The sequence below is a fragment of the Oncorhynchus nerka genome, linkage group LG6 (genome assembly GCF_034236695.1).
Source record: "Oncorhynchus nerka isolate Pitt River linkage group LG6, Oner_Uvic_2.0, whole genome shotgun sequence".
Lineage (NCBI taxonomy): Eukaryota > Metazoa > Chordata > Actinopteri > Salmoniformes > Salmonidae > Oncorhynchus > Oncorhynchus nerka.
Genome location: NC_088401.1, coordinates 1,176,536 through 1,197,686, shown reverse-complemented (window position 1 = coordinate 1,197,686; position 21,151 = coordinate 1,176,536). Strand labels below are relative to the sequence as shown.

The 21,151-nt window shown below is 40.0% G+C and overlaps 1 protein-coding gene across 3 annotated transcripts in view; it reads right to left on the bottom strand.

Moving 5' to 3' along the window:
- vill (villin-like) overlaps nt 1–21,151 on the bottom strand; it is an 89,590-nt gene that overhangs the window by 41,025 nt on the left and 27,414 nt on the right. For all 3 annotated transcript variants that reach the window (XM_065019202.1, XM_065019204.1, XM_065019203.1), the window contains exon 5: nt 1,603–1,711. In XM_065019202.1, the coding sequence (XP_064875274.1) occupies nt 1,603–1,711 (109 nt within the window). The remainder of the gene's footprint in view (nt 1–1,602; nt 1,712–21,151) is intronic.

The following is a 21,151-nucleotide window of genomic DNA, read 5'->3' as shown; positions in this document are numbered from 1 at the left end:
GGCTGTGCTAGATGGACTGAGGCTGGGTTAGAGACTGAGGCTGTGTTAGAGGGACTGAGGCTGGGTTAGAGGGACTGAGGCTGGGTTAGAGGGACTGAGGCTGGGTTAGAGGGACTGAGGCTGGGTTAGAGAGACTGAGGCTGGGTTAGAGGGACTGAGGCTGGGTTAGAGGGACTGAGGCTGTGCTAGATGGACTGAGGCTGGGTTAGAGGGACTGAGACTGTGCTAGATGGACTGAGGCTGGGTTAGAGGGACTGAGGCTGGGTTAGAGAGACAGAGGCTGTGTTAGAGGGACTGCGGCTGGGTTAGAGGGACTGAGGCTGGGTTAGAGGGACTGAGGCTGGGTTAGAGGGACTGAGGCTGGGTTAGAGGGACTGAGTGGGCTAGAGTGACTGAGGCTGGGTTAGAGAGTCTGAGGCTGGGTTAGAGGGACTGAGGCTGGGTTAGAGGGACTGAGAATGGGTTAGAGGACTGAGGCTTGGTTAAAGGGACTGAGACTGGGTTAGAGGGACTAAGGCTGGGTTAGAGGGACTGAGGCTGGGTTAGAGGGACTGAGGCTGGATTAGAGAGAATGAGGCTGGGTTAGAGGAACTGAGGCTGGGTTAGAGGGACTAAGGCTGGGTTAGGGGGACTGAGGCTGGGTTAGAGAGAGTGAGGCTAAGCTAGAGGGATTGAGGCTGGGTACGAGGGACTGAGGCTGGGTACGAGGGACTGAGGCTGGGTTAGAGAGCCTGAGGCCGGGTTAGAGCGACTGAGGCTGGGTTAGAGGGACTGAGGCTGGGTTAGAGAGAATGAGACTGGGTTAGAAGGACTGAGGCTGTGTTAGAGGGACTGGGGCTGTGTTAGAGGGACTGAGACTGGGCTAGAGGGACTGAGGCTGGGTTAGAGAGTGTGAGTCTGGGTTAGAGAGACTGATGCTGGGTTAGAGAGGCTGAGGCTGGGTTAGAGGGACTGAGGCTGTGCTAGAGGGACTGAGGCTGGGCTAGAGAGACTGAGGTTGGGTTAGAGGGACTGAGGCTGGGTTAGAGGGACTGAGGCTGGGTTAGAGGGACTGAGGCTGGGTTAGAAGCATTGAGGCTAGGTTAGAGGGACTGAGGCTGGGTTAGAGGGACTGAGGCTGGGTTAGAAGCATTGAGGCTGGGTTAGAGGGACTGAGGCTGGGTTAGAGGGACTGAGGCTGGGTTAGAAGCATTGAGGTTGGGTTAGAGGGACTGAGGCTGGGTTAGAGGGACTGAGGCTGGGTTAGAGGGACTGAGGCTGGGTTAGAAGCATTGAGGCTGGGTTAGAGAGACTGAGGCTGGGTTAGAAGCATTGAGGCTGGGTTAGAGGGACTGAGGCTGGGTTAGAAGCATTGAGGCTGGGTTAGAGGGACTGAGGCTGGGTTAGAGGGACTGAGGCTGGGTTAGAGGGACTGAGGCTGGGTTAGAGGGACTGAGGCTGGGTTAGAGAGTCTGATGCTGGGTTAGAGGGACTGAGGCTGGGTTAGAAGCATTGAGGCTGGGTTAGAGGGACTGAGGCTGGGTTAGAGGGACTGAGGCTGGGGTAGAAGCATTGAGGCTGGGTTAGAGGGACTGAGGCTGGGTTAGAGGGACTGCTGCGTACCTCTGTGGCGGTGACATGCTTCCTTCCTTTAACGTGCAGCAGCCGCAGGATGTTGTACACATTGGACTCGACATGACGGAACCCTGACTCCACACCACCCTTCTTATAGCTGATGGAGAGGACAGGGGTTAGTCAGGTAGAGATATGAGTAGAGGACAGGGGTTAGTCAGGTAGAGATGTGAAACGACAGGGGTTAGTCAGGTCGGGATATGAGGAGAGGACAGTGGTTAGTCAGGGAGAGATATGAGGATGGGACAGGGGTTAGTCAGGGAGAGATATGAGGAGAGGACAGGGGTTAGTCAGGTAGAGATATGAGGAGAGGACAGGGGTTAGTCAGGTAGAGATATGAGGAGAGGACAGGGGTTAGTCAGGTAGAGATATGAGGGAGAGGACAGGGGTTAGTCAGGGAGAGATATGAGGAGAGGACAGGGGTTAGTCAGTTAGAGATATGAGGAGAGGACAGGGGTTAGTAGCTGTCTGTGCTACAGTCATATTTCACCAGGGGAATTCCTTCCTTGCATCTGTTTTTCTCTTGCTGTGAGATTCCTCTCACCTGGTTTCCCAAGTCCACAGGTGTCCAAGTTAAAAAAGAGGGATATGATATCCAACAGTACCGTAGGCCTCCTTCATGATCATATCTTCTGACCATATTGATGTTGATGTTACTCTACAATAACACAGACCCCAAAGCAAATCAGGGGGTGAAAAATAGGTGTATTCAAAGAGGAAAAATCATAGATGTTATGCTGAGAGCTAGACGTTCATTCTCCCCTGTCCTCAGTGATTCTCTCCACAGAACAAAGTGACAGGATGAACTTTATAACCCAGCCCCATCCTGTGGTTGACCAATTAGAATTCCTCTCAATAAAACTGGGCCAATGGCCAAACAACAAGTATCCTGTTTCAGGCTCAATGCCTAGATAAATTCCTCCCATGCCTCTGACCCATGTAATCTCCATAGACAAAACATTGGCAGTAGAACGTCCCATACTGAAGACCTTCTGGTCAGACTCCGAAAAAGGGCACATCGCGCAGCACTCCCCAGCATTCTTCTTGCCAATGTCCAGTCTCTTGACAACAAGGTTGACGAAATCCGAGCAAGAGTAGCATTCCAGAGGGACATCAGAGACTGCAACGTTCTCTGCTTCACAGAAACATGGCTTACTGGGAAGACGCTATCCGAGGCGGTGCAGCCAACGGGTTTCTCCACGCATCGCGCCGACAGAAACAAACATCTTTCTGGTAAGAAGAGTGGCGGGGGCGTATGCCTCATGACTAACGAGACATGGTGTGATGAAGGAAACATACAGGAACTCAAATCCTTCTGTTCACCTGATTTAGAATTCCTCACAATCAAATGTAGACCGCATTATCTTCCAAGAGAATTCTCCTCGATTATAATCACAGCCGTATATATCCCCCCCCAAGCAGACACATCGATGGCTCTGAACGAACTTTATTTAACTCTTTGCAAACTGGAAACCATTTATCCGGAGGCTGCATTCATTGTAGCTGGGGATTTTAACAAAGCTAATCTGAAAACAAGACTCCCTAAATTTTACCAGCATATCGATTGCGCAACCAGGGGTGGTAAAACCTTGGATCATTGTTACTCTAACTTCCGCGACGCATATAAGGCCCTGCCCCGCCCCCCTTTCGGAAAAGCTGACCACGACTCCATTTTGATGATCCCTGCCTACAGGCAGAAACTAAAACAAGAGGCTCCCACGCTGAGGTCTGTCCAACGCTGGTCAGACCAAGCTGGCTCCACACTCCAAGACTGCTTCCATCACGTGGACTGGGACATGTTTCGTATTCGTCAGATGGAAATATTGACGAATACGCTGATTCGGTGTGCGAGTTCATTAGAACGTGCGTCGAAGATGTCGTTCCCATAGCAACGATAAAAACATTCCCAAACCAGAAACCGTGGATTGATGGCAGCATTCGCGTGAAACTGAAAGCGCGAACCACTGCTTTTAATCAGGGCAAGGTGTCTGGTAATATGTCCGAATATAAACAATGCAGCTATTCCCTCCGCAAGGCTATTAAACAAGCTAAGCGTCAGTACAGAGACAAAGTGGAATCTCAATTCAATGGCTCAGACACAAGAGGCATGTGGCAGGGTCTACAGTCAATCACGGACTACAAGAAGAAACCCAGCCCAGTCACGGACCAGGATGTCTTGCTCCCAGGCAGACTAAATAACTTTTTTGCCCGCTTTGAGGACAATACAGTGCCACTGACACGGCCTGCAACGAAAACATGCAGTCTCTCCTTCACTGCAGCCGAGGTGAGTAAGACATTTAAACGTGTTAACCCTACAAGGCTGCAGGCCCAGACGGCATCCCCAGCCGCGCCCTCAGAGCATGCGCAGACCAGCTGGCGGTGTGTTTACGGACATATTCAATCAATCCCTATACCAGTCTGCTGTTCCCACATGCTTCAAGAGGGCCACCATTGTTCCTGTTCCCAAGAAAGCTAAGGTAACTGAGCTAAACGACTACCGCCCGTAGCACTCACTTCCGTCATCATGAAGTGCTTTGAGAGACTAGTCAAGGACCATATCACCTCCACCCTACCTGACACCCTAGACCCACTCCAATTTGCTTACCGCCCAAATAGGTCCACAGACGATGCAATCTCAACCACACTGCACACTGCCCTAACCCACCTGGACAAGAGGAATACCTATGTGAGAATGCTGTTCATCGACTACAGCTCGGCATTCAATACCATAGTACCCTCCAAGCTCGTCATCAAGCTCGAGACCCTGGGTCTCGACCCCGCCCTGTGCAACTGGGTACTGGACTTCCTGACGGGCCGCCCACAGGTGGTGAGGGTAGGCAACAACATCTCCTCCCCGCTGATCCTCAACACGGGGGCCCCACAAAGGGTGCGTTCTGAGCCCTCTCCTGTACTCCCTGTTCACCCACGACTGCGTGGCCATGCACGCCTCCAACTCAATCATCAAGTTTGCGGACGACACAACAGTGGTAGGCTTGATTACCAACAACGACGAGACGGCCTACAGGGAGGAGGTGAGGGCCTCGGAGTGTGGTGTCAGGAAAATAACCTCACACTCAACGTCAACAAAACTAAGGAGATGATTGTGGACTTCAGGAAACAGCAGAGGGAACACCCCCTATCCACATCGATGGATCAGTAGTGGAGAGGGTAGCAAGTTTTAAGTTCCTCGGCATACACATCACAGACAAACTGAATTGGTCCACTCACACTGACAGCGTCGTGAAGAAGCGCAGCAGCGCCTCTTCAACCTCAGGAGGCTGAAGAAATTCGGCTTGTCACCAAAAGCATTCACAAACTTCTACATATGCACAATCGAGAGCATCCTGGCGGGCTGTATCACCGCCTGGTACGGCAACTGCTCCGCCCTCAACCGTAAGGCTCTCCAGAGGGTAGTGAGGTCTGCACAACGTATCACCGGGGGCAAACTACCTGCCCTCCAGGACACCTACACCACCCGATGTTACAGGAAGGCCATAAAGATCATCAAGGACATCAACCACCCAAACCACTGCCTGTTCACCCCGCTATCATCCAGAAGGCGAGGTCAGTACAGGTGCATCAAAGCTGGGACCGAGAGACTGAAAAACAGCTTCTATCTCAAGGCCATCAGACTGTTAAACAGCAATCACTAACATTGAGTGGCTGCTGCCAACACACTGTCATTGACACTGACCCAACTCCAGCCACTTTAATAATGGGAATTGATGGGAAATGATGTAAATATATCACTAGCCACTTTAAACAATGCTACCTTATATAATGTTACTTACCCTACACTATTCATCTCATATGCATATGTATATACTGTACTCTAGATCATCGACTGCATTCTTATGTCACTAGCCACTTTAACTATGCCACTTTGTTTACTTTGTCTACATACTCATCTCATATGTATATACTGTACTCGATACCATCTACTGTATGCTGCTCTGTACCATCACTCATTCATATATCCTTATGTACATATTCCTTATCCCCTTACACTGTGTATAAGACAGTAGTTTTGGAATTGTTAGTTAGATTACTTGTTGGTTATCACTGCATTGTCGGAACTAGAAGCACAAGCATTTCGCTACACTCGCATTAACATCTGCTAACCATGTGTATGTGACAAATAAAATTTGATTTGATTTGAGCTCAGTGACTTTCAAAGTGGCACCATAAGAAGATGCCACCTACCTTTGCAACAGTTCGTCAAATATATTGTGAAGTCAAAATGTGGAAACGTCTAGGAGTAACAGCGGAGTGGTAGGCCACACAAGCTCATGGAACGGTACCGCCGAGTGCTGAAGCGCATAGCATGTAAACATGTTCTTGATTTCAGCATTCACTACCGAGTTCCAAGCTGCCTCTGGAAGCAATGTCAGCACAATAACTACTCGTCAGGATGTTCATGAAATGGGTTCAAATGGCCGAGCAGCCGCACACAAGCCTGAGGTTCACCATGCGCAATGCCAGGTGTTAATACATAGTGCCAACTGTAAAGTTTGGTGGAGGAGGAATAATGGTCTGGGTCTGTTTTTCATGGTTTGGGCCCCTTAGTTCCAGTGAAGGGAAATCTTAACGCTACAGCGCACAATGACATTCTAGATGATTCTGTGCTTCCAGCTTTGTGACAACAGTTTGGGGAAGGCCCTTTCCTGTTTCAGCATGACAATGCCCCAGTGCACGAAGTGATGTCCATACAGAAATGGTTTGTCGAGATCGGTGTGGAAAATCTGGACTGGCCTGCACAGAGACCTGACCTCAACCCCATCGAACACGTCAGGGATGAATTGGAATGCTGACTGCGAGCCAGGCCTAATCGGCCAACATCAGTGTTCGACCTCGCTAATGGAAGCAAGTCCCTGCAGCACTGTTACAAAATCAAGTGGAAAGCAGTCCCAGAAGAATGGCTGTTATAGCAGCAAAAGAGGGACCAACTACATATTAATGTCCATGATTTTGGAATGAGATGTTCGACGAGCACTTTTGGCCATGTAGTGTATATGGGTTCTGAATATAAAAATGTTGTCACTAAAGCAGAACCTTCTGAAAAAGGTTATAGATTCAGGTAAGATTTTGAGGTTCTATTTGGAACTAACAAGGATTTTGAGGTTCTATTTGGAACTAACGGGGATTTTGAGGTTCTATTTGGAACTAACGGGGATTTTGAGGTTCTATTTGGAACTAACGGGGATTTTGAGGTTCTATTTGGAACTAACGGGGTTCATTGGGCCCCTTAACTCCAGAGGGATAATGACAGAATGATTGTTTCCAGCAAACAGACTTTTTGTGGATAAAAGGCTGTGCGTGATGATGTAGTGATGATGTAGTGATGACGTAGTGATGACGTAGTGATGACGTAGAGATGACGTAGTGATGACATAGTGATGACGTAGTGATGACGTAGTGATGACGTAGAGATGACGTAGTGATGACGTAGATGACGTAGTGATGACGTAGAGATGACGTAGTGATGACGTAGAGATGACGTAGTGATGACGTAGTGATGACGTAGTGATGACGTAGAGATGACGTAGTGATGACGTAGTGATGACGTAGTGATGACGTAGAGATGACATAGTGATGACGTAGAGATGACATAGTGATGACGTAGAGATGACGTAGTGATGACGTAAAGATGACGTAGTGATGACGTAGTGATGACGTAGTGATGACATAGTGATGACGTAGAGATGACATAGTGATGACGTAGTGATGACGTAGTGATGACGTAGATGACGTAGAGATGACGTAGTGATGACGTAGAGAAAGAAAGAAATACAAGTTAAATGGGTTTCCATCGCATTTTCAACTCTACTGATGGTTTTGTCACAAAATGTTGCGTTATATAACAAGTTGGCCCACTCTGTTCTTGGCAGATACGCTCTAGTCAACAGCTCACACAGTGCCTTCGGAAAGTATTCAGACCCTTTGACTTTTTCCACATTTTGTTACGTTACAGCCATATTCTAAAATGAATGACAGAATTGTGTCGAGGCAAAGATCTGGAGAAGGGTATTAAACATTTCTGCAGCATTGAAGGTCCCCAAGAAAACAGGGATCATTCTTAAATGGGAGAAGTTTGGAACCACCAAGAGTCTTCCTAGAGCTGTCCTCCCTGCCAAACTCAGCAATCGGGGGAGAAGGGCCTTTGTCAGGGAGGTGACCAAGAACCTGATGGTCACTCTGGTAGAACTCCAGAGTTCCTCTGTGGAGATGGGAGAACCTTCCAGAAGGACAACCATTTCTGCAGCACTCCACCAATCAGGCCTTTACGGTAGAGTGGCCAGATGGAAGCCACTCCTCAGTAAAAGACACATAACAGCCCGCTTGGAGTTGGCCAAAAGGCACCTAAAGGACTCTCAGAACATGAGAAACAAAATTCTCTGGTCTAATTAAACCAAGAATAAACTCTTTGGCCTGAATGCCAAGCATCATGGTGGAGGAAACCTGCCACCATCCCTACGGTGAAGCATGCTGAGGGGATATTTTTCAGTGGCAGGGACTGGGAGACAAGTCAGGATTGAGGGAAAGATGAATGGAGAAAAGTACAGAGAGATCCTTGATGAAAACCTGCTCCTGAGCGCTCAGGACAGACTGGGGCAGAGGTTCACCTTCCAACAGGATAACGACCCTAAGTACTCAGGCAAGACACAGGAGTGGCTTCGGGTACAATTCTCTGAATGTCCTTGAGTGGCCCAGACTTGGTCCATATCGAACATCTCTGGAGAGACCTGAAAATAGCTGTGAAGTGACGCTCCCCATCCAACCTGACAGAGCTTGAGAGGATCTGCAGAGAAGAATGGGAGAAACTCCATAAATACAGGTGTGTCAAGGTTGTAGCATCATATCCAAGAAGACTCGAGGCTGTAATCGCTGCCAAAGATGCTTCCACAAAGTAGTGAGTAAAGGGTCTGAATACTTATATAAATATGATATATACCATTTCTAAAAACCTGTTTTTGCTTCGTCATTATGGGGTATTGTGATGTCATTATGGGGTATTGTGATGTCATTATGGGGTATTGTGATGTCATTATGGGGTATTGTGATGTCATTATGGGGTATTGTGATGTCATTATGGGGTATTGTGTGTAGATTGATGAGGATAAAACAACAATTTTATACATTTTAGAATAAGGCTGTAACGTAAGAAAATGTGTGACTGTCTTCTATGACATTACTATGAATAAGAGCGATGTCATTTGTATTTGTCAAACATGCATCAATATTCATGTCACCAGAATAAGAGCCTTATTGGAAAGTAGCATAACGCTGATCACCTTCACCAGTGGAGTTCATCTACAGCCTTAATAAACTGCTTTCCCGGTTCGTAGTAGGAGGAGACACATAACGTATCGCGTGATTCCAAGGGGGCTGGGTTAGAGGGACTGAGGCTGTGCTAGATGGACTGAGGCTGGGTTAGAGGGACTGAGGCTGGGTTAGAGGGACTGAGGCTGGGTTAGAGGGACTGAGGCTGTGCTAGATGGACTGAGGCTGGGTTAGAGGGACTGAGGCTGGGTTAGAGGGACTGAGGCTGGGTTAGAGGGACTGAGGCTGGGTTAGAGGGACTGAGGCTGGGTTAGAGGGACTGAGGCTGGGTCGTAGTAGGAGGAGCCACATAACGTATCGCGTGATTCCAACTTTACTTTCATTTGACGGTTATTATATGGAGTTCCCACTGCCATTTCACCGCATAATCAATTCACACGACACAAAAACATCCCACCATGTCGAACAAACAAATTGTCTGTAGGCATTTCATATTTCCTTTATTGATCTACTGTTCTTCAACAACAGAGGTACTCTGGCCGGCTGTGACATTTTTAATGTGGCAGGTCATTCGTCTGCATGAAATGGTTGGATGGAAACCTGCTTAGTGTTGTGTAAAGGAACCTATGAGCCCCAAACCCAAATTAATGGAAGATGAAGGCATCAAACAGGGAGTTGATTGATGTAAATGGCTATTAAATATACAAAATACCACAAATCCTCATATTCTAAAATCAAATGATATCTCTAACAGGTTGTGACAAACATGGGAGAGTACCTGCACCAGGCGGAGGTGACCAGACCATAGTCATTTGTGTTGGCTCTTGGGGACTGCTCACAGGTGTTTACAGTCGTTAGTGGACCAGCATTGGAGCAAGGTACACTGCTTGGGTCACCGGATTCAAGTCCTATTATGTGTTTGATATCAACCTCTGTGCCCCAGCATGGGAATTCCCACAGACCACAGTGTATCAGCTACCAAGCAACAGAATACCACACAGACTGTTGAGTCTTTGTTCCACTGAACAATAGTGGATAAAAATGTATTATTGTATGTAGTGGGAGAAGTGACAGGAGGAAGCACAGCTGACGTGGTCCTGCCAATTAATGGATGAGCCATAAGTGTCTCATTCCAATGCTATTATGCTCCTAAGGCACTATTTATAGCTCTGTTAAATGGACTTTTAGTTTGTTTTTCTAATGCATTTGCTTTTTGCCTACAGTATGGTTTATGGCTCGTCTTTAGTTCAACTACTGAGGCGCGTTCTGGTACGCTTTCATTCTATCACAACAATTATTTTAAATACAAATTTTTACATTTAGGGGATCGTGAAAAGCTCTTTATGAACAAAATACAGTTATTAAGTAATGAGTCATTAGTCCATGTCCTTAGTAGATCGACCTTCAAATATAATATTTTACAATTGTTCTGTGTAACAATGTTTTAACTCAACCCAAATGTGGACAGTTATGTTGGCAAGACAGCATGATGTGTGTGTTCTGTCACCTTAAATAGCAGACAGTGTGTTACTTAAGACAGACTCTCTCACACATGCTTTGCATCAAGTTCAGCTGAGGCTTTAGTCTGATGTTTGGTTCGATTCATGAAATAATATAAATCAATTCTAATAATCAATAACCCTACCTTATGAAATATTATCTTATCTTATGAAATCTTATCTTGTGAAATCTTATCTTATCTTATGAAATCTTATCTTGTGAAATCTTATCTTATCTTATGAAATCTTATCTTGTGAAATAATTCATATTCTCTCTGAAAAGAGAGCTCCGCTGTGAGCATGGCACCGTTTGTCACTGTTATAGGGCATGTTGTTTAGTGTTGTTTAGTGTTGTTTAGTGTTGTGTTGTTTAGTGTTGTTTAGTGTTGTTTAGTGTTGTGTTGTTTAGTGTTGTTTAGTGTTGTTTAGTGTTGTTTAGTGTTGTGTTGTTTAGTGTTGTTTAGTGTTGTGTTGTTTAGTGTTGTGTTGTGTTGTTTAGTGTTGTGTTGTTTAGTGTTGTGTTGTGTTGTTTAGTGTTGTGTTGTTTAGTGTTGTTTAGTGTTGTGTTGTTTAGTGTTGTGTTGTGTTGTTTAGTGTTGTGTTGTTTAGTGTTGTGTTGTGTTGTTTAGTGTTGTGTTGTTTAGTGTTGTGTAGTGTTGTGTTGTTTAGTGTTGTGTTGTTTAGTGTTGTGTTGTGTTGTTTAGTGTTGTGTTGTTTAGTGTTGTGTTGTTTAGTGTTGTTTAGTGTTGTGTTGTTTAGTGTTGTGTTGTATAGTGTTGTGTTGTTTAGTGTTGTGTTGTTTAGTGTTGTGTTGTTTAGTGTTGTGTTGTTTAGTGTTGTGTTGTTTAGTGTTGTGTTGTTTAGTGTTGTGTTGTTTAGTGTTGTGTTGTTTAGTGTTGTTTAGTGTTGTTTAGTGTTGTGTTGTTTAGTGTTGTGTTGTTTAGTGTTGTGTTGTTTAGTGTTGTGTTGTTTAGTGTTGTGTTGTTTAGTGTTGTGTTGTTTAGTGTTGTGTTGTTTAGTGTTGTTTAGTGTTGTGTTGTTTAGTGTTGTGTTGTATAGTGTTGTGTTGTTTAGTGTTGTGTTGTTTAGTGTTGTTTAGTGTTGTGTTGTTTAGTGTTGTGTTGTTTAGTGTTGTGTTGTTTAGTGTTGTGTTGTTTAGTGTTGTGTTGTTTAGTGTTGTGTTGTTTAGTGTTGTGTTGTTTAGTGTTGTGTTGTTTAGTGTTGTTTGTTTAGTGTTGTGTTGTTTAGTGTTGTGTTGTTTAGTGTTGTTTAGTGTTGTGTTGTTTAGTGTTGTGTTGTTTGTATAGTGTTGTGTTGTTTAGTGTTGTTTGTTTAGTGTTGTTGTTTAGTGTTGTTTTGTTTAGTGTTGTGTTGTTTAGTGTTGTGTTGTTTAGTGTTGTTTTGTTTAGTGTTGTGTTGTTTAGTGTTGTTTAGTTGTTTGTTTAGTGTTGTGTTGTTTAGTGTTGTGTTGTTTAGTGTTGTTTGTTTAGTGTTGTTTAGTGTTGTGTTGTTTAGTGTTGTTTAGTGTTGTGTTGTTTAGTGTTGTGTTGTTTAGTGTTGTGTTGTTTAGTGTTGTGTTGTTTAGTGTTGTGTTGTTTAGTGTTGTGTTGTTTAGTGTTGTGTTTGTTTGTTTAGTGTTGTTTAGTGTTGTTTAGTGTTGTTTAGTGTTGTTTAGTGTTGTTTAGTGTTGTGTTGTTTAGTGTTGTTTAGTGTTGTGTTGTTTAGTGTTGTGTTGTTTAGTGTTGTGTTGTTTAGTGTTGTGTTGTTTAGTGTTGTGTTGTTTAGTGTTGTTTAGTGTTGTTTAGTGTTGTTTAGTGTTGTTTAGTGTTGTTTAGTGTTGTGTTGTTTAGTGTTGTTTAGTGTTGTGTTGTTTAGTGTTGTGTTGTTTAGTGTTGTGTTGTTTAGTGTTGTTTAGTGTTGTTTAGTGTTGTTTAGTGTTGTGTTGTTTAGTGTTGTTTAGTGTTGTGTTGTTTAGTGTTGTGTTGTTTAGTGTTGTTTAGTGTTGTGTTGTTTAGTGTTGTGTTGTTTAGTGTTGTGTTGTTTAGTGTTGTTTAGTGTTGTGTTGTTTAGTGTTGTGTTGTTTAGTGTTGTGTTGTTTAGTGTTGTGTTGTTTAGTGTTGTGTTGTTTAGTGTTGTTTAGTGTTGTTTAGTGTTGTGTTGTTTAGTGTTGTGTTGTTTAGTGTTGTGTTGTTTAGTGTTGTGTTGTTTAGTGTTGTGTTGTTTAGTGTTGTGTTGTTTAGTGTTGTGTTGTTTAGTGTTGTGTTGTTTAGTGTTGTGTTGTTTAGTGTTGTGTTGTTTAGTGTTGTGTTGTTTAGTGTTGTGTTGTTTGTTGTGTTGTTTAGTTTGTTTAGTGTTGTTGTTGTTTAGTGTTGTGTTGTTTAGTGTTGTTTGTTTAGTGTTGTGTTGTTTAGTGTTGTGTTGTTTAGTGTTGTTTGTTTGTGTTGTTTAGTGTTGTTTGTTTAGTGTTGTGTTGTTTAGTGTTGTGTTGTTTAGTGTTGTGTTGTTTAGTGTTGTGTTGTTTAGTGTTGTGTTGTTTAGTGTTGTGTTGTGTTGTTTAGTGTTGTGTTTAGTTTAGTGTTGTGTTGTTTAGTGTTGTGTTGTTTAGTGTTGTGTTGTTTAGTGTTGTGTTGTTTAGTGTTGTTTAGTGTTGTTTAGTGTTGTGTTGTTTAGTGTTGTGTTGTTTAGTGTTGTGTTGTTTAGTGTTGTGTTGTTTAGTGTTGTTTGTTTAGTGTTGTGTTGTTTAGTGTTGTGTTGTGTTGTTTAGTGTTGTGTTGTTTAGTGTTGTTTAGTGTTGTGTTGTTTAGTGTTGTTTTTAGTGTTGTGTTGTTTAGTGTTGTGTTGTTTAGTGTTGTTTAGTGTTTAGTGTTGTTTAGTGTTGTGTTGTTTAGTGTTGTGTTGTTTAGTGTTGTGTTGTTTAGTGTTGTGTTGTTTAGTGTTGTTTAGTGTTGTGTTGTTTAGTGTTGTGTTGTTTAGTAGTGTTGTTTAGTGTTGTGTTGTTTAGTGTTGTGTTGTTTAGTGTTGTGTTGTTTAGTGTTGTGTTGTTTAGTGTTGTGTTGTTTAGTGTTGTGTTGTTTAGTGTTGTGTTGTTTAGTGTTGTGTTGTTTAGTGTTGTGTTGTTTAGTGTTGTGTTGTTTAGTGTTGTGTTGTTTAGTGTTGTGTTGTTTAGTGTTGTTTAGTGTTGTTTAGTGTTGTGTTGTTTAGTGTTGTGTTGTTTAGTGTTGTGTTGTTTAGTGTTGTGTTGTGTTGTTTAGTGTTGTGTTGTTTAGTGTTGTGTTGTTTAGTGTTGTGTTGTTTAGTGTTGTTTAGTGTTGTGTTGTTTAGTGTTGTTTAGTGTTGTGTTGTTTAGTGTTGTGTTGTTTAGTGTTGTTTGTTTAGTGTTGTGTTGTTTAGTGTGTTGTTTAGTGTTGTGTTGTTTAGTGTTGTTTAGTGTTGTGTTGTTTAGTGTTGTGTTGTTTAGTGTTGTGTTGTTTAGTGTTGTGTTGTTTAGTGTTGTGTTGTTTAGTGTTGTGTTGTTTAGTGTTGTGTTGTTTAGTGTTGTGTTGTTTAGTGTTGTGTTGTTTAGTGTTGTTTGTTTAGTGTTGTGTTGTGTTGTTTAGTGTTGTTTAGTGTTTAGTGTTGTGTTGTTTAGTGTTGTGTTGTTTAGTGTTGTTTAGTGTTGTGTTGTTTAGTGTTGTGTTGTTTAGTGTTGTGTTGTTTAGTGTTGTTTGTTTAGTTTGTGTTGTTTAGTGTTGTTTAGTGTTGTGTTGTTTAGTGTTGTGTTGTTTAGTGTTGTGTTGTTTAGTGTTGTGTTGTTTAGTGTTGTGTTGTTTAGTGTTGTGTTGTTTAGTGTTGTGTTGTTTTAGTGTTGTGTTGTTTAGTGTTGTGTTGTTTGTTTGTGTTGTTTAGTGTTGTGTTGTTTAGTGTTGTGTTGTTTAGTGTTGTGTTGTTTAGTGTTGTGTTGTGTTGTTTAGTGTTGTGTTGTAGTGTTGTTTAGTGTTGTTTAGTGTTGTGTTGTGTTGTTTAGTGTTGTGTTGTTTAGTGTTGTTTAGTGTTGTGTTGTTTAGTGTTGTTTAGTGTTGTGTTGTTTAGTGTTGTGTTGTTTAGTGTTGTTTGTTTAGTGTTGTGTTGTTTAGTGTTGTGTTGTGTTGTGTTGTGTTGTTTAGTGTTGTTTAGTGTTGTTTGTTTAGTGTTGTGTTGTTTAGTGTTGTGTTGTTTAGTGTTGTGTTGTTTAGTGTTGTGTTGTTTAGTGTTGTGTTGTTTAGTGTTGTGTTTAGTGTTGTTTAGTGTTGTTTAGTGTTGTGTTGTTTAGTTTGTTTAGTGTTGTGTTGTTTAGTGTTGTGTTGTGTTGTTTAGTGTTGTGTTGTTTAGTTGTTTAGTGTTGTTTAGTGTTGTGTTGTTTAGTGTTGTTTAGTGTTGTGTTGTTTAGTGTTGTTTGTAGTGTTGTGTTGTTTAGTGTTGTGTTGTTTAGTGTTGTGTTGTTTAGTGTTGTGTTGTTTAGTGTTGTGTTGTTTAGTGTTGTTTAGTGTTGTTTAGTGTTGTGTTGTTTAGTGTTGTGTTGTTTAGTGTTGTGTTGTTTAGTGTTGTGTTGTTTAGTGTTGTGTTGTTTAGTGTTGTGTTGTTTAGTGTTGTGTTGTTTAGTGTTGTGTTGTTTAGTGTTGTGTTGTTTAGTGTTGTGTTGTTTAGTGTTGTGTTGTTTAGTGTTGTGTTGTTTAGTGTTGTGTGTTTAGTGTTGTGTTGTTTAGTGTTGTGTTTTAGTGTTGTGTTGTTTAGTGTTGTGTTGTTTAGTGTTGTTTAGTTGTTTAGTGTTGTGTTGTTTAGTGTTGTGTTGTTTAGTGTTGTGTTGTTTGTGTTGTTTAGTGTTGTGTTGTTTAGTGTTGTGTTGTTTAGTGTTGTGTTGTTTAGTGTTGTGTTGTTTAGTGTTGTGTTGTTTAGTGTTGTGTTGTTTAGTGTTGTGTTGTTTAGTGTTGTGTTGTTTAGTGTTGTGTTGTTTAGTGTTGTGTTGTTTAGTGTTGTTTAGTGTTGTGTTGTTTTGTTTGTGTTGTTTAGTGTTGTGTTGTTTAGTGTTGTGTTGTTTAGTGTTGTGTTGTTTAGTGTTGTGTTGTTTAGTGTTGTGTTGTTTAGTGTTGTGTTGTTTAGTGTTGTGTTGTTTAGTGTTGTGTTGTTTAGTGTTGTGTTGTTTAGTGTTGTTTAGTGTTGTTTAGTGTTGTGTTGTTTAGTGTTGTGTTGTTTAGTGTTGTGTTGTTTAGTGTTGTGTTGTTTAGTGTTGTTTAGTGTTGTTTAGTGTTGTTTAGTGTTGTGTTGTTTAGTGTTGTGTTGTTTAGTGTTGTGTTGTTTAGTGTTGTGTTGTTTAGTGTTGTTTAGTGTTGTGTTGTTTAGTGTTGTGTTGTTTAGTGTTGTGTTGTTTAGTGTTGTGTTGTTTAGTGTTGTTTAGTGTTGTGTTGTTTAGTGTTGTGTTGTATAGTGTTGTGTTGTTTAGTGTTGTGTTGTTTAGTGTTGTGTTGTTTAGTGTTGTGTTGTTTAGTGTTGTGTTGTTTAGTGTTGTGTTGTTGTGTTGTTTAGTGTTGTGTTGTTTAGTGTTGTTTAGTGTTGTGTTGTTTAGTGTTGTGTTGTTTAGTGTTGTTGTTTAGTGTTGTGTTGTTTAGTGTTGTGTTGTTTAGTGTTGTGTTGTTTAGTGTTGTGTTGTTTAGTGTTGTGTTGTTTAGTGTTGTGTTGTTTAGTGTTGTGTTGTTTAGTGTTGTGTTGTTTAGTGTTGTGTTGTTTAGTGTTGTTTGTTTGTGTTGTTTAGTGTTGTGTTGTTTAGTGTTGTGTTGTTTAGTGTTGTGTTGTTTAGTGTTGTGTTGTTTAGTGTTGTGTTGTTTAGTGTTGTGTTGTGTTGTTTAGTGTTGTGTTGTATAGTGTTGTGTTGTTTAGTGTTGTGTTGTATAGTGTTGTTTAGTGTTGTGTTGTTTAGTGTTGTTTAGTGTTGTGTTGTTTAGTGTTGTGTTGTTTAGTGTTGTGTTGTTTAGTGTTGTGTTGTATAGTGTTGTTTAGTGTTGTGTTGTTTAGTGTTGTTTAGTGTTGTGTTGTTTAGTGTTGTGTTGTTTAGTGTTGTGTTGTTTAGTGTTGTGTTGTTTAGTGTTGTGTTGTTTAGTGTTGTGTTGTTTAGTGTTGTGTTGTTTAGTGTTGTGTTGTTTAGTGTTGTGTTGTTTAGTGTTGTGTTGTGTTGTTTAGTGTTGTGTTGTGTTGTTTAGTGTTGTGTTGTTTAGTGTTGTTTAGTGTTGTGTTGTTTAGTGTTTTGTTGTTTAGTGTTGTGTTGTTTAGTGTTGTTTAGTGTTGTGTTGTTTAGTGTTGTTTAGTGTTGTGTTGTTTAGTGTTGTGTTGTTTAGTGTTGTGTTGTTTAGTGTTGTGTTGTTTAGTGTTGTTTAGTGTTGTGTTGTTTAGTGTTGTGTTGTTTAGTGTTGTGTTGTTTAGTGTTGTGTTGTTTAGTGTTGTGTTGTTTAGTGTTGTGTTGTTTAGTGTTGTGTTGTTTAGTGTTGTGTTGTTTAGTGTTGTGTTGTTTAGTGTTGTGTTGTTTAGTTTAGTGTTGTGTTGTTTAGTGTTGTTTGTTTAGTGTTGTTTAGTGTTGTTGTTTAGTGTTGTTTAGTGTTGTTTGTTTAGTGTTGTTTAGTGTTGTGTTGTTTAGTGTTGTGTTGTTTAGTGTTGTGTTGTTTAGTGTTGTGTTGTTTAGTGTTGTTTAGTGTTGTGTTGTTTAGTGTTGTGTTGTTTAGTGTTGTGTTGTTTAGTGTTGTGTTGTTTAGTGTTGTGTTGTTTAGTGTTGTGTTGTTTAGTGTTGTGTTGTTTAGTGTTGTGTTGTTTAGTGTTGTGTTGTTTAGTGTTGTTTAGTGTTGTTTAGTGTTGTGTTGTTTAGTGTTGTTTGTTTAGTGTTGTGTTGTTTAGTGTTGTGTTGTTTAGTGTTGTGTTGTTTAGTGTTGTTTAGTGTTGTTTAGTTGTTTAGTGTTGTGTTGTTTAGTGTTGTGTTGTGTTGTGTTGTTTAGTGTTGTGTTGTTTAGTGTTGTGTTGTTTAGTGTTGTTTAGTGTTGTGTTGTTTAGTGTGTTGTTTAGTGTTGTGTTGTTTAGTGTTGTGTTGTTTAGTGTTGTGTTGTTTAGTGTTGTTTAGTGTTGTGTTGTTTAGTGTTGTGTTGTTTAGTGTTGTTAGTGTTGTGTTGTTTAGTGTTGTTTAGTGTTGTGTTGTTTAGTGTTGTTTAGTGTTGTGTTGTTTAGTGTTGTGTTGTTTAGTGTTGTGTTGTTTAGTGTTGTGTTGTTTAGTGTTGTGTTGTGTTGTTTAGTGTTGTGTTGTTTAGTGTTGTGTTGTTTAGTGTTGTGTTGTGTTGTTTAGTGTTGTGTTGTTTAGTGTTGTATAGTGTTGTGTTGTTTAGTGTTGTTTAGTGTTTTGTTGTTTAGTGTTGTGTTGTTTAGTGTTGTTTAGTGTTGTGTTGTTTAGTGTTGTGTTGTTTAGTGTTGTGTTGTTTAGTGTTGTGTTGTGTTGTTTAGTGTTGTTTAGTGTTGTGTTGTTTAGTGTTGTGTTGTTTAGTGTTGTGTTGTTTAGTGTTGTGTTGTTTAGTGTTGTGTTGTTTAGTGTTGTGTTGTGTTGTTTAGTGTTGTGTTGTTTAGTGTTGTTTAGTGTTGTGTTGTTTAGTGTTTTGTTGTTTAGTGTTGTGTTGTGTTGTTTAGTGTTGTGTTGTTTAGTGTTGTTTAGTGTTGTGTTGTTTAGTGTTGTTTAGTGTTGTGTTGTTTAGTGTTTTGTTGTTTAGTGTTGTGTTGTGTTGTTTAGTGTTGTGTTGTTTAGTGTTGTGTTGTTTAGTGTTGTGTTGTTTAGTGTTGTGTTGTTTAGTGTTGTGTTGTTTAGTGTTGTGTTGTATAGTGTTGTTTAGTGTTGTTTAGTGTTGTTTAGTGTTGTGTTGTTTAGTGTTGTGTTGTATAGTGTTGTGTTGTATAGTGTTGTGTTGTTTAGTGTTGTGTTGTTTAGTGTTGTGTTGTTTAGTGTTGTGTTGTATAGTGTTGTGTTGTTTAGTGTTGTGTTGTTTAGTGTTGTGTTGTTTAGTGTTGTGTTGTGTAGTGTTGTGTTGTTTAGTGTTGTGTTGTGTAGTGTTGTGTTGTTTAGTGTTGTGTTGTTTAGTGTTGTGTTGTTTAGTGTTGTGTTGTTTAGTGTTGTGTTGTTTAGTGTTGTGTTGTTTAGTGTTGTTTAGTGTTGTGTTGTTTAGTGTTGTGTTTTTAGTGTTGTGTTGTTTGTTTTAGTGTTGTGTTGTTTAGTGTTGTGTTGTTTAGTGTTGTTTAGTGTTGTTTGTTTAGTGTTGTTTGTTTAGTGTTGTGTTGTTTAGTGTTGTGTTGTTTAGTGTTGTGTTGTTTAGTGTTGTGTTGTTTAGTGTTGTGTTGTTTAGTGTTGTGTTGTTTAGTGTTGTTTAGTGTTGTGTTGTTTAGTGTTGTGTTGTTTAGTGTTGTGTTGTTTAGTGTTGTGTTGTTTAGTGTTGTGTTGTTTAGTGTTGTGTTGTTTAGTGTTGTTGTTTAGTGTTGTGTTGTTTGTTTAGTGTTGTTTAGTGTTGTGTTGTTTAGTGTTGTGTTGTTTAGTGTTGTGTTGTTTAGTGTTGTGTTGTTTAGTGTTGTGTTGTTTAGTGTTGTTTGTGTTGTGTTGTTTAGTGTTGTTTAGTTGTTGTTTAGTGTTGTTTTTAGTGTTGTGTTGTTTAGTGTTGTGTTGTTTAGTGTTGTGTTGTGTTGTGTTGTTTAGTGTTGTTTGTTTAGTGTTGTGTTGTTTAGTGTTGTGTTGTTTAGTGTTGTGTTGTTTAGTGTTGTGTTGTTTAGTGTTGTTTAGTGTTGTGTTGTTTAGTGTTGTGTTGTTTAGTGTTGTTTGTTTAGTGTTGTGTTGTTTAGTGTTGTGTTGTTTAGTGTTGTGTTGTTTAGTGTTGTTTGTGTTGTGTTGTGTTGTGTTGTTTAGTGTTGTTTGTTTAGTGTTGTGTTGTTTAGTGTTGTGTTGTTTAGTGTTGTGTTGTTAGTGTTGTTTAGTTTGTGTTGTTTAGTGTTGTGTTGTTTAGTGTTGTGTTGTTTAGTGTTGTGTTGTTTAGTGTTGTTTGTTTAGTGTTGTTTAGTGTTGTTTAGTGTTGTGTTGTTTAGTGTTGTGTTGTTTAGTGTTGTTTGTTTAGTGTTGTGTTGTTTAGTGTTGTGTTGTTTAGTGTTGTGTTGTTTAGTGTTGTGTTGTTTAGTGTTGTGTTGTTTAGTGTTGTTTAGTGTTGTGTTGTTTAGTGTTGTGTTGTTTAGTGTTGTGTTGTTTTAGTGTTGTGTTGTTTAGTGTTGTGTTGTTTAGTGTTGTGTTGTTTAGTGTTGTGTTGTTTAGTGTTGTGTTGTTTAGTGTTGTGTTGTTTAGTGTTGTTTAGTTTTGTGTTGTTTAGTGTTGTTTAGTGTTGTTGTGTTGTTTAGTGTTGTGTTGTTTAGTGTTGTGTTGTTTAGTGTTGTGTTGTTTAGTGTTGTGTTGTTTAGTGTTGTGTTGTTTAGTGTTGTTTGTTGTTGTGTTGTTTAGTGTTGTGTTGTTTAGTGTTGTGTTGTTTAGTGTTGTGTTGTTTAGTGTTGTGTTGTTTAGTGTTGTGTTGTTTAGTGTTGTGTTGTTTAGTGTTGTGTTGTTTAGTGTTGTGTTGTTGTTTAGTGTTGTGTTGTTTAGTGTTGTGTTGTTTAGTGTTGTTTAGTGTTGTGTTGTTTAGTGTTGTGTTGTTTAGTTTGTGTTGTTTAGTGTTGTGTTGTTTAGTGTTGTGTTGTTTAGTGTTGTTTAGTGTTTAGTGTTGTGTTGTTTAGTGTTGTGTTGTTTAGTGTTGTGTTGTTTAGTGTTGTTTAGTGTTGTTTGTTTAGTGTTGTGTTGTTTAGTGTTGTGTTGTTTAGTGTTGTGTTGTTTAGTGTTGTGTTGTTTAGTGTTGTGTTGTTGTTGTGTTGTTTAGTGTTGTGTTGTTTAGTGTTGTGTTGTTTAGTGTTGTGTTGTTTAGTGTTGTGTTGTTTAGTGTTGTGTTGTTTAGTGTTGTGTTGTTTAGTGTTGTGTTGTTTAGTGTTGTGTTGTTTAGTGTTGTGTTGTTTAGTGTTGTGTTGTTTAGTGTTGTGTTGTTTAGTGTTGTGTTGTTTAGTGTTGTTTAGTGTTGTGTTGTTTAGTGTTGTGTTGTTTAGTGTTGTTTAGTGTTGTGTTGTTTAGTGTTGTTTAGTGTTTAGTGTTGTTTAGTGTTGTGTTGTTTAGTGTTGTTTAGTGTTGTGTTGTTTAGTGTTAGTGTTGTTTAGTGTTGTGTTTGTTTAGTGTTGTGTTGTTTAGTGTTGTGTTGTTTAGTGTTGTGTTGTTTAGTGTTGTTTGTTTAGTGTTGTGTTGTTTAGTGTTGTGTTGTGTTGTGTTGTGTTGTGTTGTGTTGTTTAGTGTTGTGTTGTTTAGTGTTGTGTTGTTTAGTTTGTGTTGTTTAGTGTTGTGTTGTTTAGTGTTGTTTAGTGTTGTGTTGTTTAGTGTTGTGTTGTTTAGTGTTGTTTAGTGTTGTTTAGTGTTGTGTTGTTTAGTGTTGTGTTGTTTAGTGTTGTGTTGTGTAGTGTTGTGTTGTTTAGTGTTGTGTTGTTTAGTGTTGTGTTGTTTAGTGTTGTTTTTAGTGTTGTTTAGTGTTGTGTTGTTTTGTTGTGTTGTTTAGTGTTGTGTTGTTTAGTGTTGTTTAGTGTTGTTTGTGTTGTTTAGTGTTGTTTGTTTAGTGTTGTGTTGTTTAGTGTTGTGTTGTTTAGTGTTGTGTTGTTTAGTGTTGTGTTGTTTAGTGTTGTGTTGT